The sequence below is a fragment of the Alexandromys fortis genome, unplaced genomic scaffold (assembly GCF_014885135.2).
Source record: "Alexandromys fortis isolate MF-2015 unplaced genomic scaffold, M_Fortis_MF-2015_v1.1 scaffold_29, whole genome shotgun sequence".
NCBI classification, from domain to species: Eukaryota; Metazoa; Chordata; class Mammalia; order Rodentia; family Cricetidae; genus Alexandromys; species Alexandromys fortis.
The window spans coordinates 15,044,494-15,062,708 of NW_026067891.1; the positions used below are offsets into that span (position 1 = coordinate 15,044,494).

At 43.9% G+C, this 18,215-nt stretch overlaps 1 protein-coding gene across 6 annotated transcripts in view; it reads right to left on the bottom strand.

Moving 5' to 3' along the window:
- Positions 1-18,215, bottom strand: part of Cdk5rap2 (CDK5 regulatory subunit associated protein 2) — a 161,178-nt gene that overhangs the window by 40,587 nt on the left and 102,376 nt on the right. For 5 of the 6 annotated variants that reach the window (XM_050135239.1, XM_050135230.1, XM_050135235.1 and 2 more), the window contains 4 exons: positions 17,044-17,275; positions 9,962-10,087; positions 5,136-5,709; positions 3,118-3,350 (listed from right to left, as the gene is read on the bottom strand). In XM_050135239.1, the coding sequence (XP_049991196.1) occupies positions 3,118-3,350; positions 5,136-5,709; positions 9,962-10,087; positions 17,044-17,275 (1,165 nt within the window). The remainder of the gene's footprint in view (positions 1-3,117; positions 3,351-5,135; positions 5,710-9,961; positions 10,088-17,043; positions 17,276-18,215) is intronic. The other variant, XM_050135234.1, reaches the window with a different exon arrangement.

The window sequence follows — 18,215 nt, forward strand, 5'->3', positions numbered from 1 at the left end:
TGATGTGGGAGTGATTTCTTACTAATAAAGAAACTGCCTAGGCCCCTTGATAGGCCAACACTTAGGTGGGTGGAGTACACAGAACAGAATTCTGGGAAAAAAGAAGCTTAGTCAAGGAGTCGCCATGATTCTCCCACTCCAGACAGACGCAGGTTAAGATCCTCCTTGGTAAGCCAGCTCGTGGGCTACACAGAATATTAGAAATGGGTTAGAACAATATGTAAGAGCTAGCCAATAAGAAGCTGGAACTAGCTGGGCCAGGCAGTGTTTAATAGAATACAGTTTCCGTGTAATTATTTCGGGCATAAGATAGCCATGTGAGCGGCCGGGTGCCGGGGACGCAGCCCTGCCGCTCCTATCTCAACAAAAGATCTTTTGGGGAGCTTGTATTATACCTGTTCCGTCATCACAATAGGGTCCTTTTAAAGAGAAGTGGCAAACGGCCATCTTTGTGGGATCGATGAAGGGATCCTAACAACTGATAAACTGAGTTTCTTGATAGAAACTGCCTCCACACAGGTGGTAGGAGACCATCTGTCAGATTTGTAGGAGCTTGGTATGCATGTCATGAAAACACTGCTCCCATTTCTCTGGCAAACCTAAGAGCTCTGAGCTCGCACAGTGAGGGAGTGTCATCTTTGTAACACAGAAATCAAGAAAAAGCAAAAATCAAAGGCTAGCTTTAGCTTCCTTGTGTGACAAACAAGAGGATCACAGTGCAGAAGTTGACTTGTAAAAGGCTGACCCAGCCTGCCTCCTGCTGTTGCTCAGAAGCCTCTTTGGGCACAGAACTCTCCACTCAGACTCCACCTGTCCCACACACTCAATACCTGGCATCCCCAATCCAACTCCATGCTTCTTCCTTCCTGTCTACTATGGCTCCTCCCAGAAGCCTGGCATACAGGGTATACAAGGATGGCTGCAGAGTTGTCCTGTCTGCCCTTGGTGAGTTCACTTTCAAGGAGGGGCAGCATGGTGGTGGTGGGAGGACCCCAGAGAAGATAAGCATAGTCCATCCTCAGCTGGAGGTGGAAGGATTAGAGGGGATGGAGGGAGCTTTGCCTCTCAATATTTTTTTTCTTTTTTACAAAAAGTAAAGAAGATTGCTGTTGTTGTTGTTCATTTGTTTAAGGCAGGACCTATGTATCCCAGGCTGACCACAAACCTACAATCCTCTTTCCTCATCCCCGCTTGGTAGATAAACCTGTATCACCATGCCAGGCTTCTGGGTTATATTTTTGGAGCAAGAAAACTAATTTAAATGGAGAAAGTGATTCCATGGTGACAGGAGTCAGAATCCTTTGTTTGGCAGCCTGGGCCAGTGATGCAACCAAAACTTTCCTGTAATCATTACTGTCACTTCCCAAACGCATACTGTTTCCAAGGGCAACGTGAAGCACTTTAAATAATCTCACTTAATTCTTATAAACAACTCTGTGAAGGTAGGTGTTGCTAACTCCATAGAGGATATCTGACTCTTAAAGGCTAATGACCCATATACCAGGGTATTAGTTCCAATCTCTGATTCCCTGGAATATTCCTGTGATAGCCTCCAGCACAGAGTCAGACTGTCATGTATGAGTTGCAGATAACCCAGAGAGAAGAACAGGAAGCAGGTCTCTCTCCTACTTGGGGTGAACAAAGAAAGCCTTCTGTAGAGAGTGAGTGTAGCCTGTGTAGAAAGGCACTGGTTTGAACAGTCACAGAAGGGGAAATGCAATGTCCAAGCAACAGGAACATTTGGTCCTTGCACTCAGACTAACAGCAATGTGAGTGGGACACATATATCCCAGTGATTAGAACAGCTGTGCTCATCATGAAATTAAAGTGCACACACAAGATCCACAGTAAACTGTCTATTCTATTTGAATGGGAGGCAGAAGAGCAGTCAATCCTGACTGCACCAAGTCCACTGTGTCTCTGCATAACTCACTTTTCGCACATGTAAAGCACACAGTGCTGACTCAACATAAACTCATGTGGTAGGAATTACCTTGTCATGAGAGCCATATGTTACTCACACAATTAAGGCCTCACAGCTACCACTTAACCCTTAGAATGATTTTGACACCTAGATATTAGAGTGCTGAGGTTATAGGTAAGCAAAGTCAGAAGGTCCACATCTTACAGGGGAAGACAAAGCTCTCTACACAACTTGACTCAGTGACTACATTTGTCATCGTAGACCCTCAATTTTGGATACGAAAGTAATATTCCTAACCCCCAGGCTCATCACCAACACAATCAAGTGTGGTGGTTTGAATCAGAATGGCCCCCACAGGCTTATATATTTGTTTGCTCAAACACCAGGAAGTGGCACAATTTGAAAGAATTATAAGGATTAGGAGGTGTTGCCTCCTGGGGGAAGTGTGTCCCTGGGGGTGGGCTTGGAGGTTTTAAAAGCCCACAAGGCCAGTCTCAGTCTCTCTCTCTGCCTACAGACATGATGCAGCTTCCAATTACTGCTCCAATGCCTGCTTGCCTGCATGCTGCCACGCTCTCCACCATGACAATAATAGACTAAACCTCTGAAACTGTAAGTAAACCCCAAATGAAGGATTTCTTTTATAAGAGCTGCCATGGTGCCTGGTGTGGCAATAGAGAAGTGACTAAAGCACTGAGTTATCACTGCCCACTTCCAACCAAATAACTACTAAAATACCAAAAAGGCTACCAATAGATTTAGTGGGGGCAGACAGACTTATGCGAAGAGATAAGATGTAAAATCCAAGCTCAGCCATTTATTCCTGGCATGACCACAGATGGTGTATTTCCTGTCATGGGCCATACTCACCACACCATAAAACTGAACTCACTCATTCTTCTACTGTGAAGACTAAGAAAGATGCAACAGTTGAAGGAGACGGGATGTCAGCGGGTGGCAGGAGCATTATAGAGATTGTCAAGGAGGACATCCCCAGTAGAATGGCTGAGAAAAGGAAGGAGGAAGGAGAGAAGTAACATGCAAAGACCATGAGGAAAAAGGCTGTTGAGCCTAACGGCCGAATAGGTCAGTGTGTATAGCTGGCAAGGAGATGCACGAAGCCAAGGAGTGAATTCTGCCAGTGCCCAAGCAAGAAGTCAGAGAGTATAGGACCAGTGCCTCTACCCACTTACCATGGTGAAACAGCTTTTCCAGTTGCTCAGGCAGCTCAGCACACTGTGTTAGCTGTTCCCGGAAGCCCTCAGCCACACAACTATCCACATCACTGGCCTGCAGAAGCTCCTCAAATGCCTTGATCATGGTGCTCATGTGTTGACGGTAAATGACACAGATGTCATGGCTATCCTTAATCTGCTGCCGCTGAAGGGAGAGTTCCCTGGCTTGGGACTGAACCAATGAATCGTATCTGATAAAAGAGGGAAGGAAAATGTGTGTGTCATTTTAGAATTGAATTTTTGTGACCTTAATACTAATTGGAAAAATGACAGAGCATAATTTCTGAAAGCCTGCAGCTGTACAAGCATATATACTTTAGAAAAATTGAAACTGTACAAGGTCACTCCTTTTTTGAGTTCAAACAGCCAACAAATGCTTGAACAGAGATTCTTCTGCAATATTTTTAACCTTAGAAAGCCCCCAATTAAAGCATAGATTGGCAAGGACTCAGGAGAACAATTAGTTTCCATATGCTCTTCAAAGACAGAATTCTGAATTGTAGAAACAAGTACCCCAAGGGTTAGGGACCCACCAAAAATTCATATATATATGGCAAGGGTAAAAAGATAGGACTGTCTGCTTCCAATGGAAAGAGCTGGAGTCTTAGGTACCACCTACTGAGTAACTTGGGACCCACTGGTCATGGAAACAAGCTATCTTATGGCACCCAGTTCTCCCTGGCTTCCAACAAATGAATTCATGCAGAAAAGGAAATCTGTCCTAAAGGTATTTAGGTAGTAAAGCTTTGCTTTTAAAACACACAGATTGCTAAACCTTTACTATCCAATATCACCTCCTTACCATTAGGTACCATCCTTCTCTATGCAAGCCTATAACTGTTGGAGCAAGCACAGAGAAAAATCTGAGAGAGGAAAAGTAGCTACAATAAGCTAGATCTAAAGTGGCCTGACAGGCACTTTGATTCACCATGACCACTGTTAACCTACAAGCAAATCACAAGACATCCATCTTAAAGGTAGAGGCCAATTCTGTGGAGGAGGAATAGTAAGACAGTGTGGACTTAAAGCTAGCCACAGGCAAGTCATAGCAACATCTTTGAGTCTCAGTTTCTCTATCTACAAAAACAAGCTAAGAGGGTCTCCTGCATAGTGTATCTGTGGCTAAGTAATAGGTTATTACCTATCAACACACCTGCAATCCCAGCAGTCAAAGGCTGAGGCAGGAAGACTGTGAGTTTGAGGGCCCCCTAAATTACAGGGTAAAACTCTGTTTCAATTGAACAATATCAACAACAACAAAAAATCAAACACTTTCTGCCCGGGGGCTGATTGAACTGCCCATCAATAAGTAAGCGTCCCTCAAGCTTGCTGCTTGGGAAGTCTTGAAAAAAAAAATCACTCTGGCTCTTTGACTATTCAGAGCAGTGTTTGTCTCAAATTAGTAAGAATGGAGGTCAACTTTACAGATGATCCCATTATGCCGTATCTCACGAAGCAAATGTATATATTTATAACCATAAAGCATTATCTTCATGACCTAAGAATTTCTCGCTTTCAACACAGGCTTATTTCTCTAAGATGACCTTAAAGGGTAAAGATATGGAAAACATTTATATTCCTTCCAACCTGCTAGGACATCCGTTCTACTTCCACACCACAGCAAAATACAATATCAGAGTTCAAAAATAAACACTGCAGCTCAGCAAACACACTGCAATCCACAGAGTAACTGCTGTGGAGCTTTTATCCTGAGTCCTCAGCCTGAGCAGGGCACCACCTGCCCTGCCGATCTCAGAAGCTGCACATCTAACTGGTGTGCATAGAGTGATACTATGCAGCATAGCTTTTCACTCTTGCCCTGGCTACCTGAACCCAGGTAAAGTGTCCCTAGCGTACACTCTACCTGTCCAAAGCAGCAGCTTTCCCTTACAGCTCCAGGGCTCTTGCCTAGCAACAACCTGGAGAACTGCAGGCTTAAAAGGTAGGAGGCTGGTGCAGGAAGAAATAGGATGTACCTTGACGGAGAGAGGTCTCGGAACTTGTTCTCCAGGTTATGGATTTCACTGAAAAGTTTCAAGTTCAAATCCTGCTCCTTCTGTAGCTCCTTCTCCTGTTCCACCAGCTGCTGTTTGAGGCTCTCTAGCATCCCGCTGTCAATCATCTCTGGGGTTAGTGGATGGAGGATTTTCATATGCTTTACATACCGTACTTGGTGCAAACTTGAAACTGTCATCTCTTCATCATCAGTTTGGCCTATTGGCTTGTTCAAGCCATCTTGAGCCCCATCTGTCCCACACAAAACTGTGATAATGGCCTCACTGCACTGAGAGTGCTTCTGTAACTGGACAATGAAGTTCCGGTAGCTATTCAGCTCGGTTTGCAAGTCATGGATTTTCTGTTTTAAGTCTTCTGTGTCATTGGGGATATTGATGTTCTCAGACTGGTCAGTCCCAATCACACTGTCTTTAATGGAGAGTTGATTCTTAGAATTCAAGTAAGTGGCTACAGAGGTTGGGCCTAAGAAGTATCCCGTGTTCTCTTTGCCTGCTGGTAATAGGGCAAGGTCATCAGGTGGACACATTTCAGAATCTGAAAATCAAATACTAATTTTTGTCAGTATCTCCTTTGCTGCAATCAACCCCTTATGTTGCCAGAGCCATGGCTAAGTCAAACACTAACATAATAGCCTCCTGCCTCTAGTGTTTCCCACAATTGAATTCTGGATCTTAAATGTTTGAAAGCTTGTGCATTAAAAGCTTAATTTTTATGGCACTGCTGGAAGATTGTGCTGAGTTTAGGAGGTGGGGCCTCGTAGAAGAAAATTATCGCTAAAGAGGACAGTAAGACCCTATCCATGAGTCAAAATACTGTCTATCCTTTCAAGCTGATTGCTTAGATAGTCTGTCATGCTCTACAAAGCTGACTAGCACACAATATTGCCACTCGATCCATCCTTTTTCTCAGGTAAGTGTTCTAATTTAACCATGATTAACCAGCAACACATCAGTTGAGTACTGCTACTCTAACTGAGACTCCCAGGACCTGGTTAGAGGCATCCCACAGAGAGTTTCCACAAAGTCATCCAAACCTTCTGCACACATCATGTTACTTCACGATCCCAGGCTTTTGCATATACTGTGGCCTGAATATATACTTGTCCTTCCACTCAGGTCTAATTTTCCTTTTTCTGTGAATTCACCTTTGAATTGTGTACTCCCATCTACATTTATGTGCCTGCTTGTCTGTCTGTGTACCATCAAGAGTGTCAGAACTGGTAGTAGAGGCAGTTGTGAGCCGCCTGGACATAGGTGCTGAGACAGGTCCTTTGTAGGAGCAGTAAGCCCTCTTAACTAGTGAGACATCTTCCTAGGTATGAAAAATATATTTTTTCTTTTTTTTAATGAACAGACTTGGTTTCCAACACTGGCTCTGCCGCTTTGTTTTGAATAAGCGTACTTAAGCAAATTATTGCACTGTTCTGAGCCTCTCGAATTTCATTTGTAAAGTAGAAAGAATACTACTCATTAAGAGGAAGGAGCTATGTTTATTTGGTACTGAACGATATCAGGAACAGGCTAGTATAGCTTTTTGAACATAGCAGTAAAGGAACTCAGCAAAGAGGAATGCCCTTTGTTTTCCTATTTCCAATCTGTCAAAGATGGAAGATTTCATAATGGGAGGCATCCAAGCAAAAACTGGCTTGAGAAAAGGCTTTAAGAAGAACCATGTGAGCTGGACCAGATGACCTAGAATGGTTTTCTGAAAGACAATCATCAATATTCTGTGAAGTCACAGGTTCTACAATTTGTTCCTCACAGTCGCAAGTCCATTCTTGCCAGTGTTCACAATGCCAACAGCATTTGGGATTTAGACAGCAGTGGGTATATGTGTTAATGGGAGGATTCTAGATATAGCATTTCTATAATGTACAATATGTTATCAATTAGGAACCATGCTATTAATCTATTTCTCTGTATCTGGCACGAGTTGAGTGATAGAAAGGGTATGTGGTAAGTTCTTGTAGATCAGAGTGCAAGGAACAGAAAGAACAACCAAGTGATAACTCAACAAAAATTCTGTTCCAGGGAGTCATCCTCTAAGATGAAGAAATACGTAAATGTATCCAACCTTAGCTCCATAAGTAACACGTGTCCCAGGAAGCTATGGATGCAGCCCAACACATCTATAGACTAAAATGTCATCAAAGGTTGGGCACCCTATAAACATAGCAATCTTCTTGCACTATGGCCTACCCGCATTAGATAGCAAGAAGAAATGTTCCCTCAAAGAACTAAGATCAATCACATTGTTTGATGTGGGACGCCCTTCTGTATGCTGTGAATATGTTTTATTACCAGAAGCTGATATGACCAATAGCCAGTCAAAACATAGCCAGGTGAGAATTCAAACAAAGATAAAGGGAAAAAGAAGGCAGAGTCTGGGAGACTTTGGCCCTGATATCCGGGTATACAATACTGAGAGTGCCAAGGAGCATGTGCATCCTCACATTCATACTCAGACCTCCACTTTAAACTTTGCTCCTAACAAAGAAACAAATATAACATTCCTATACCTTCAAGGAAGTATAGAAACCTAACACAGTAGATCCTTGCTAAAATATATACATATATGAAGGTGATCTAAATAAAATCACCAAATAATGAGGACAGAATCCCAACTGTCCATCTCTTGTCACCAAATGAAGCTTTCACTACTGGGTTTGGGTTACATCTAATTGAGTTGTTGGTAAAGGGATCCCATAAGAATCTCCAAACAACCCATGCTGTTGCCAAGACTATATTTTACTATTACCCCTTAGAAGTCTGATCGTTTTCAAATCAGAGATAGAAAGGGAGTGGAGGCAGGAAGAAACTGAGAGGAGCAGAGCGAGAGAAAACCATAATCAGTACACATTATGTGAGAGAAAAATCTATTTTCAACAAAAGGGGGGGAAAGCTAAGAACCTCCCCAGCCCCTGCCGAAAAGTACTCTCAAAGTCCACAGTCTATAACCATTTGTGATTTAGCAGAGGCAGGAACTCCAAAGCACCAAGGCTAATGCATAGCAACTCTCATGGCAGCACCAGTCAAACAATGTAACTTTGCCATTTTGTCCTCGGCAGCCCTTGATGAAGGTCTGAGCAAACTAATTATACTTTTGGATAAAAATGCATGAATGTTGTAGGAAAGGAATCTGTCTGTCTGCCTATCTATCTACCTACCTATCATCCACCCACTCACCCACCTACCCATCCATCCATTTCCCTGAACTTGCAAAATGGCAGGCCTGAGGACTTAGAACATTATGTACTGAGACCTGCTGGCGAGCCTAGCACCTTTACCTGAGTTGTCTGTGTTACTCAAGTGGAGGGCAAGGTTTTAAGAGCTGGAGCTACCCAAAATAAAAAGGAGAAACACTGCACCTGTTGCCTTCTGCCAGCATCCTAGGACTGGAGTTTCCTGTGTCAGAGGCAAATGAGAATAGCTCTGAACTCGTAAGAGTAAGACCAATAGCACCTGTGCAACTGATGCCCTTCATTTCTTCCCCAAGCACCTACCAAGGTGGTTTTAAAAAAGGAGCCAAAGCTAAACTTGTCACCCATGGCATACAGCCCTGCGCTAAGCAGTCACTGAATAAATCAACAACACCAGTGCTCAAGTGCTAGGATATACAAAAACTATGTCCACAAAAGGTACATCTTGGGTGGAAACTTCAGAATGAAGCGAGAAGGAGTTCAGGCACAGGCAGTCACATATCCACAGTACAGGAGGCACACTCTGAAAGATCAATGCAGCCCAGTGAAAAATGGGTACTGAGAGAGGAAGCCTCCACTAATCCTAGCAATGAACAAGCACCACATTCCACAGCCTCTAAAAACAGCACCACCAACTAGGGACCACGTGTTCAAACCCACGAGTCTGTGAGGGGCAGTCCACATTCAAACCATGACCCACAGTTGAGCTAACTAGCACTTTGTTGCCTGGCACAGCAGATTTTTCTTGAAAGCCTAGACCACCCCAAAGCACAAGACCATGCAATCAGCACAGGAAACTCCAGCCTGGGGAGAATACACAGCTGGGCCCCTGGGCCATAGCTCAGTCTTTTTCAATAGGCTGGTTACTCCCTGCCATCTTGCCACAGACTTAGAATTCTCAATGACCACGACTTCTTGCAAAGTGAATTCAATGTAAAACAAAAGTAATTTTGTTTTTAACAAAAGGATAAAAGATGTAAGGTAAAAAGAATAAGAATAAGCATTAGCTCATCCTAACTGGACAGGAATGTGAATCAATGTTGTGTCCTTTGTGTAGATTTGTGGGCTTATAATACTTCATAATTAAAGGGAGGGAATACAAACTTGTTGGAGTCCTCTCTCCTCTCTGCACACCCCCACTGACCTACTGGGAAAGTTCACAGTCTTGGTCTCACTCCTCCTAGACGGACAGAGAGCAACTCAACAACAGCCAACACCAAGCTGGATGCTAATGGCCTGCTACAATTCCATGTCCCTGATGTGAGGTCTATTGAAAGATGACACTGTGTCCTCAAGATAAACAATCTGAACCCACCTTTCAGAAGCACCTGGCAATAGAGCAGTAAGTCCCACTGACATTATGGTATGCCCTGACTCTCCTGTCTCCTTACCAGATGGGTGACCCTAAGATAGTTATTTTCAAATAACCTCACCTGTCCTTTGTCATATGGGAATGATAAAAAAGCCCCGAAAGAGAGATTTTTTTTTTTTTTTAAGGACCTAAGGACCTAGTAAGGACTTTGATGTAAAATAGTAGTGAACAATGCCTAGTACTCAGTAGCTGTTGCATAATGGTGGAATTCTAACCGATCTCAAAGCTCGTGTATTGGTCACTGTCCGCTTCTTTGTCTTTCCAAGCAGAGTGTGTAGTTTCAGGTCCTTCTTGCTTGCCTGGGTTGTCCTGGTAGACTGCTCTCACAACAGCTGCAGGCTCTGGCAATGAGAAAGAAAAATAAAACGGGAGACTTGAAATTTAGCCAAGCAACTGAGAAGAACACAAAGACACAACTGGGAGAATAAAAACACTGGGGAGGCAAAATGCAATTTATAAGATAAAATTAATCTATCGAGCTGCCATAACAGGACATAAAAGCATAAATATAGTACAGCTTGTCTGAAATGGTTTAAGTTCAAGTTCTCAAAAAACTATGAGTGAGAAAATAAATTCCATCAACCCATGACCACTTTTCCAAAGTGAGAGAAGTCCCAGAGGCTTCTGGGTGATAGCCAGAGCAGCACCTGGCTGATGCACTCTATAGAGTTTCAGCAAGTGTGTAGAGCAGATGGCAAGTCCTAGACAAATGCCAGTCCCTCTTCTGGCTGGGTCACCTCTGCCATAGCACTTTACCTCTAAAGTCCCACCCCCCAACACTGCTTAATTATCTGCCCCCACTACAATATGACAGGGAAATCTCAGAAGGTGGAGAACTGTATGTGGTCTTTTTCCTACTCTCCAAGCTGGCTGAAGACACAGCAGACTATCAGATAATATTCAACAACAGGGTGACTAGATGCCTAGATGGATGGAAGGAAGAATTAATGGGAAGTGGGAAAGGAGGGAGGGGAAGTCTGATTCTGTAGAAGGTGACTGAGCTTGAAACCCCAAGTAAGTGAATCTAAGAGACAGCCTAAACTTACAGGGAAGCTGCCTCTGGCTGCAGAGCATCACAAAATCCCTAAAGAGTATTAAGTGTTAGGCCTTTGGAATCAGCCAGGCTACTTCATATGGAGCCCTGGCGATGAGTACCAGAGTAATTGTCCAAGTCACTTCCTCTCTTTAACTGCTGCCTATGCTTATGATGGAGACAATAGTTACTGGAACTGCCTCCAAAGACAGCAGGAAGATTCAATTAGATCATGTATTTAATGTATGCAATGGGGTCAACAATTAACAGAGACTCCTTTGATTAGTGCCACAGGAAACCCAGGGCTACAAGAATCACCTCTAACCCCTGACCTACTCTAGAAATGCTCTGACCTGACACAATTTCCTATCTAGTACTTGAATCTTTTGTTGGCAAGCTAGAAACAGTTGAGCTTTCTGTGGTAGTCTGAATGTAATTGGTGGCCCTTGCCCTTCACACCCCACATCAGTGCAATTCCACAGAGGTGTCTATCCTTGGTGTCTCCAACTTCTGGCCTCAGTGTAGTCACTCTGGAACTCATGCCCATCAGGCCCCTCCCACAGAAGCTTCCTTCTTAAAGGACTCATTAAACACCAAGGCAGACAGACCCTCAGACTCATCTTCTCAGTAGCTGACTACCACTCTAACTCAGCTTCTGAGATGCTGAGATGTCACCATTACTTGTTATCCCACCTCACCTGCTGCTGCTCCTCAGTAGAACCTCTAACCTCTAGAACTCCTCAGTTTCATCTCTATGGACATGAGCTATACAATATCAAATATTAGTATATGTGGTTATTCCCTGGTTTCTTTTCAAGCTTATTCCCCTCTCCTAGACAACAAACTCACCTGTTTCCAGCTGCCTACCTGAAGTCTCTACCAGGATTGTTCAACAAACTGTTAGCCAGAAATCTAGCATCCCCCAATTCATGCCTCTACTGTGATCTTTCCTATACTGCTGCAGGGCAACTCAATCCTTCCAATGGAGAGCAAAGGAAACTATCCCTTTAAAACACAAGTTGGCCTGTTTCCTTCAATAAGAAAAATGACACAATTTTTAGACTTTAGGGTCTCTAGCATACCTTTAACTCTACTTTATAATAAAACAGTTACAGTTGCTATGTGAATGAATAGAGCTAGTTATCAATAAGCTTAAATCACAAAAGAGAGCAGCAAGTTTGATTTGGCCAAAGACAGTACTTTGCCAGCTCCTGTTTTAAAGCTTAAGTGAGATCTCACCAATGTGTGGCTCAAAAGCCTCCAACAGTTTCTACTCTTGTGAAGATGAAGTCCTAGAATGGTCTCTGATAGTGCACCTGGTCTGCTGCTCACTGACCTCATCTTCTACATCTCTGCCTGCCCCCTCCCATGCTATGCACACCAGCCATTCCTGTAATGGTCTCCCTACTCCATACCCAAGTTCTCAAGTATAAAGCAATACCAGGGCCTTTGTCCTTGTTCCTTCACTCAGGACAAGCATGCTAACTGCTCCTAGTTTCCAACCAAATCCCACCTTGCCACAGAGCATTCTAACACTCATGAGTGTTAGTGAACCCTATTCACTCCTCGTGCCCCAATCTCCTCATCCTGCTGCACTTTTCACAGGCATTGAATTGTACAGTAAGTAGCTTGTCTTCACATTCCACCATGTTCTCTGACATGATGATAATGAACTGAACCTCTGAAAGTGTTAAGTGAGCCACCTCAATTAAATGTTTTCCTTGTAAAAACACTCAACAACATAAGCTGGAAAGAGACCTCATCTGTTTTGTGCTTCTATCACAACACAGCCAGGAACAGATTGGCACACAGGGTTCCTACTGTGGATAAAGGTTCATCATGTGACTGTCAATTGCTTACAGTAGGAGATCAGAATCAAGTGCCAACAAGGGCACATTTGAAGGTTCATAAGCCTTCGGGGAAGATGTAAGTGCTACTTTTGTGCTGACCTGAACTATTCTATGAGGGTTCTCTGTACTCTCCAGATTCTCAGAGCAATGTCTGTCTTAGTTAGGGTTTCTGTTGCTGTGAAGAGACACCATGACCATGGCAACTCTTATAAAGGAAATTTATTTCCTTATAAAGGAAATGCAATTGTGGTGGCTTGCTTAAAGTTCAGAGGTTCAGTCCATTATCATCATGGTGGGGAGCAAGGCAGCATGGAGGCAGACATGGTGGTGGAGCAGGGGCAGAGAGTTCTTACATCTTCATCCAAGAGCAACACAAAGTGGCCTGAGACACTTGGGCATATGAGACCTCAAAACCTGCCCCAACAGTGACACACTTCCTCCAACAAGACCATACCCATTCCAACAAAGCCACATCTTCTAATAGAGAGGGACCACATTCCATTCCTGCCCCCAAAGGCTGATGGCCATAGTATAACCAAAAAAAAAAAAAATGCATTCAGTCTAACTTCAAAAATCCACATAGTCTATAACAGTCTCAAATTTATTTAAACGTCTAAAGTTCAAAGTCTCTTCGGAAATTCATGCAATCTCTTAACTGCCATCACCTATAAAATCAAAAAGCAGATCACATACTTTCAATATATAATGGCACAGGATATTCATTACCATTCCAAAAGATAGGGAAGGAAGCACAGTGAAGAAATACTGGTCCAAAACAAGACTGAAAACCCAGCTGGGCACACTCCAAACTCTGCATCTCCATGTCTGATATGAAAGCACTCTTCAGATCTCCAACTCCTTTCAGTTTTGTTGACTACAACACACTTCTTTCTCCTGGGCTGGTTCCACTTCCTGTTAGCAGCTTCCTCGGCAGGTAGCTCAGGGTTCTGGCCTCTCTAAAGTTTTGAGATCTCCAAGAAAATCCAGGATTCAACTTCACAGCTTCATGCAAATGGTCTCTCTGGCCTCCATTCAGAGACACACCATGACACATGCCCGGCTAGCTTCAGTGACTTTCCTTAGTCCTTTCTTCTATCCTTAAAGCCAGGACCACATGGTTAAAGTTGCCAAGTTCTGCTGCTTACTGGGGCTGGAATATGGCCCCATTGATCAATTATATCTTCACCAGCTTTCCATTTTTGATTGTTACCTTCACTTCCTAAGTTTGGCTGTCTTGGAACTGGATCTGCAAACCAGGCTGACCTCAAACTTAGAGATCCACCAGCTTCTGCCTTCCCAGTGCTGGGATTAAAGGTGTGCACCACACCTGGCTCTAAGCCTTTAATTCCCTTTCATATCATAAAATGGAAATTTAGCTGGGTGGGGTGATGCCTTGAGGTCACCATCCCCTTTCACTCATTTCTTAATCTTTTATCTGCACAGGATTTAGCTCCATTCCATGTTTTGGTGCCCCTTTACTCCTCAAATTTTAAATTTTGTATTTTTCCTTGCTCAGCTTGCTCCTTCTCATTATATATCTTCATTAGAGTTAACACTAGCAACCACACAACAGATTCTATACTGGGATGTTTTGAGATTTCCTCTGCCAAGGGATTTAATCCAAAACTCTTCATTTTAGCCTCAAACTTTTCAGAAAGAGGTAAAAAGCAGTCACATTCTTCACCAAAATATCACAAGAACGATTTCTAGGCAATATACTAAAACAACTCCGAAACCTGTGGAGCTAACCCCTGCCAGTTCAAATCACTCTTAGCAACACTGTCTTCCATGCTCCTACTGGTATTGCCCATTAAGAAGTGCTTAAAGAACTCTACTTCTTTCTTAACTCAAAATACTAAAGTTCAAATTCCTCCAAACAAAAACATGGTCTGGTCTTTTACAGCAATACCCTAGTCCCAGGAACCAACATCTGCCTTAATTAGGGTTTCTATTGTTGTGAAGAGACACTATTGTTATGGTTAATTGTCACTTTAAGAGACAAGCCATGCCCACTCCCAGCAACCCCTGCCCTCATCTAGCCATCTTGATTCTCACTGTTCCCTTTTGGTGCGTGCACTCCCTCTCTCCCGCTCCTTTCTCTGTCTCTCTCCTTTCTCTTCTCCTTGTTCCCCCCCCTCCTCTAAGTAATCCATATCTATCTAATTCTATTCTGTACGATGTGTCTGTCCATGTGTCTTCTACCCGCCGCCTGATCACACCCCCGGGCTCACTGGGACCAGCCACGGCTCGGAAACTGGAAGCCATCTCTGCCTGGGACTAGCTGCTCTATGGGCCCACTGCCTACTGCCACCAGGGATCTTGCAGCATTTTAAACAATTGGTGCCCCGAAACTCGGATAGGCGCTCCTCCCCGAAACTCTTTCCCCAGGGTTAGGATCCTGAACCGGGTCCCCCCCCACTCCTACCACCGTCTTTCCGGCTTCAATCGGCGAGTCTCCCCCTGTTCTGCTACAGTTGCTTCCCTTAACCAGAGTAGTGTTTGGACTGACCCAGGGTCAGTCCCCGCCCGTCAGCACTGCAAACTCCCCATACAGTGCATTTGACTGGGGACCCAGGGTCCCCCAATTTCTTCATTTTTTCCATTTCTTCTCTTTCCTTTTTTCTTCCCTCATCATAAACGCCGCTCAGAGCAGCCCCAGCCTCTGGTTTCTGAGTCACCCCGAACGACTGAATCCAGCCAGCCATAACACCCCACTCGTGGTCCGAGGACGCTCGTCCACGAGTCCTGGGTGTTCGCACCGATTAGTACCCATTCCCATTATAGGCCTTGGGTGCCGCTGTTTCGTGGGTTTTCACAATTTTGGTTCTGGATAACAACCGCCCATGGCGGCTCCCCGGCTTTTTTAAAATTCCAGCGGGCTTTTTCAATTCCAGCCATGGCATGGTGCAGTTTTTTTGGTTCCAGCCTTTTGCTCCCCTCTGCAGCTTGTGCTGTGGCATGGCGGCTCAGTGACAGGGCAGATCACACCTTTAGGTCCCTCTTATTAAGCTTAAAAAATACTTACAGCTCAAAAATTGTGGCTTTTTCATATAACACATCAAACTGTGGTGTCTAATCTCCCACTTTTTATTATAAAAAAGAGCTGGAAATGTTATGATTTTTGTCTCTTTAAGAGACAAGCCACACCCACTCCCTCCCCCATCCACTGAGGCAGGCTGATCTTCAGCTTCCGGCCTGAGCTCGCTCTCTTTTCCGTCTTCCTCTCAGAGAGGCAGCTTCGCTTCTGCTTCTCCCCAATTTTCTGCCCCCCTTTTCTCTCTCTTTGTCCTCTTCTCCCCGCTTCTAAGTAATAAATATCCAATTCCATTCTGTACGATGTGTCTGCCCACATGTCTCCCACCCGCTCGCCTGCCCACCCAGCCTCTCAATGTTGAGAACCTGTGCCTTCTGGGGACTCATTGTCGCCTGCCCAGCCACTCACCGCATGGCTGGGTCTGCATAGCTCTCCTGGTCAAGGAACCTCACTGTCACCAGAACCAGCCTGCCCCACCGCAAGCAAGCTGCTCAGGACCCACCGACAACAAAAATCATAAAAACCATGACAACAGCAACTCTTATAAAGAAAAACATTTGTGGTGGCTCACTTACAGTTTCAGAGGTTTAGTCCATTATCAGTATGTTGTGACCGGTGGTGCTGGAGTTGAGGGTCCTACATCTTGATACACAGGCAACAGAAAGTGGTCTGTCTCACTGGGCATGGCTAGAGCATATATGAGATCTCAAAGCCTGCCTCCACAGTGATATGACACACTTCCTCCAACAAAGTCACACCTCCTAATAATGCGACTCCTTGTAGGGGTCATTTTCTTTCAAACCACCCACTGTAATGGTGATCCACAATCTTGAAGTAGGAGACACTAGTTCAGGAGTCTGAAAGGTTTTGTCCAAGTCTTTGGATTCTGCTTCCTTAGGCATATTTTAGCCCTTATGTCCCTGAAGAATCATGACTAGGGAAGTGGATTATATGTACAGAGACAAAAAGTCAGTAGCATTTGAGGTGAGCCTCAAGTTAGCCTGATAACTCTGCAAAGAAGACCATCATTTACAAATTGTACTGTTACCTGCTAAGTCTCTCACAGGCTTGGGAAACAGTTAAAAAAAATCCAGATTCAAACCAAGGCATCCATACACAATTCTAAGGGAAAGCAGGAGAGACCCCGCCTCCATGACCCGAGATCATTTCAAATCCTACTACTCCAGACTCCAGAATAAAAAAGAAGCCAACTGATTTGTTTCCTTTCTCATATTTTTCCACTGTGCATTTTTCCTAATCACTGCAGTTCATGGAACTTATATACAAATCACTGTAATTCTGAACAATAGGAAGAGCATTTTAGGCAGTTATGTGGGCCACTCACCCAGCTCATGGAGAATACATTTTCTTGATGCTTACCATTCAGCAACACAGGGTTGGGTATTGTCATCCCCTCCATCATTGCCTCTGCCAGAATTAGCTTGTCATGGAGTTTCTTATTGCGTGTTTTACAATCTTTCAGCTCCCCCTGAAGCTCTAGAACCTGAACCTGGAGCTGAGTTACCACCTCTTGGGAGGCTGGAAGATCATACACATTTTCCAATAACTCAGATGCTTTTAACTTGATCATCAATTCTGTCTTCTCAGCATCCTGGAAACACACAGGTACAGAACTGAGTATGCTTAAAACATATTTTATGAGCATCATTTTTGTGTTTTTAAAATAGGTTAAAATAGAGGTGCTCACCCACACATCTAGCCCTATACAACAGCATCTCTGTCCTGTCCATTCCTAAGAAAGAGCACAAATAGTGGCAGATTCCCACCCCCTCCCTGACATATACCTACACTGTTAATGGTCCTTCCTAACACCTTCTGGGTTCTGGTTCATATTCTCTTTGGATAATTCAAACATTCTAAAATTGGTTATTTCATATTTAACAGTCTTCTCAGAAATGTTTTTTATTTTTGTTTTTGTTTTTATCTGTTTTTCCACCATTCCTAGTGTGAGCCCATCTGTCTTATGCTTTTGCAAGTCCCCTACTTAAGTGGCTACTGACTGGGTTGCTACCTAGTGTATTTCTCAAACCCAGAGCTTCCCACCAGTCTAACCTATAAAAGCTTTCAAGGTCGTTAACGCCTTGGTGTCATTATGCCGCATACCCAGCAGCAGGCTATTGCCATAGCTATTGCCCTCATCCACTCAACACACCAGCCAGGAAGCTGAGTCTTTATGAACCTCCTTTCTTCTCATCACTCCCTTTTGGTGCTCAGCAGACTTCCGTATGTACAATTTCTAAGGTGCTTCTCAGTTCTTCTAACTCTCCTACCTTCCTCTGGCACCCCAGTACAGGCTCATAGCTCTCACCCAAGCAGCCTCTTGGGGAGTATAGCATTCATTTTGAGTTTCTCTAATCCACTCCATGCTGCTGCAAAGAGGCAAACTGACTATTCCTTAGTGCTTAAAACTATTTTCCTGGTTATTTTAAGTCAAAGATCAATGTCCACACCATAGTACAGCATGACCCACAGTCTAAGTCAATGCTCATCCCCACTTTAGCCTACTCTCTGGTCACACAAACCTTCTATAG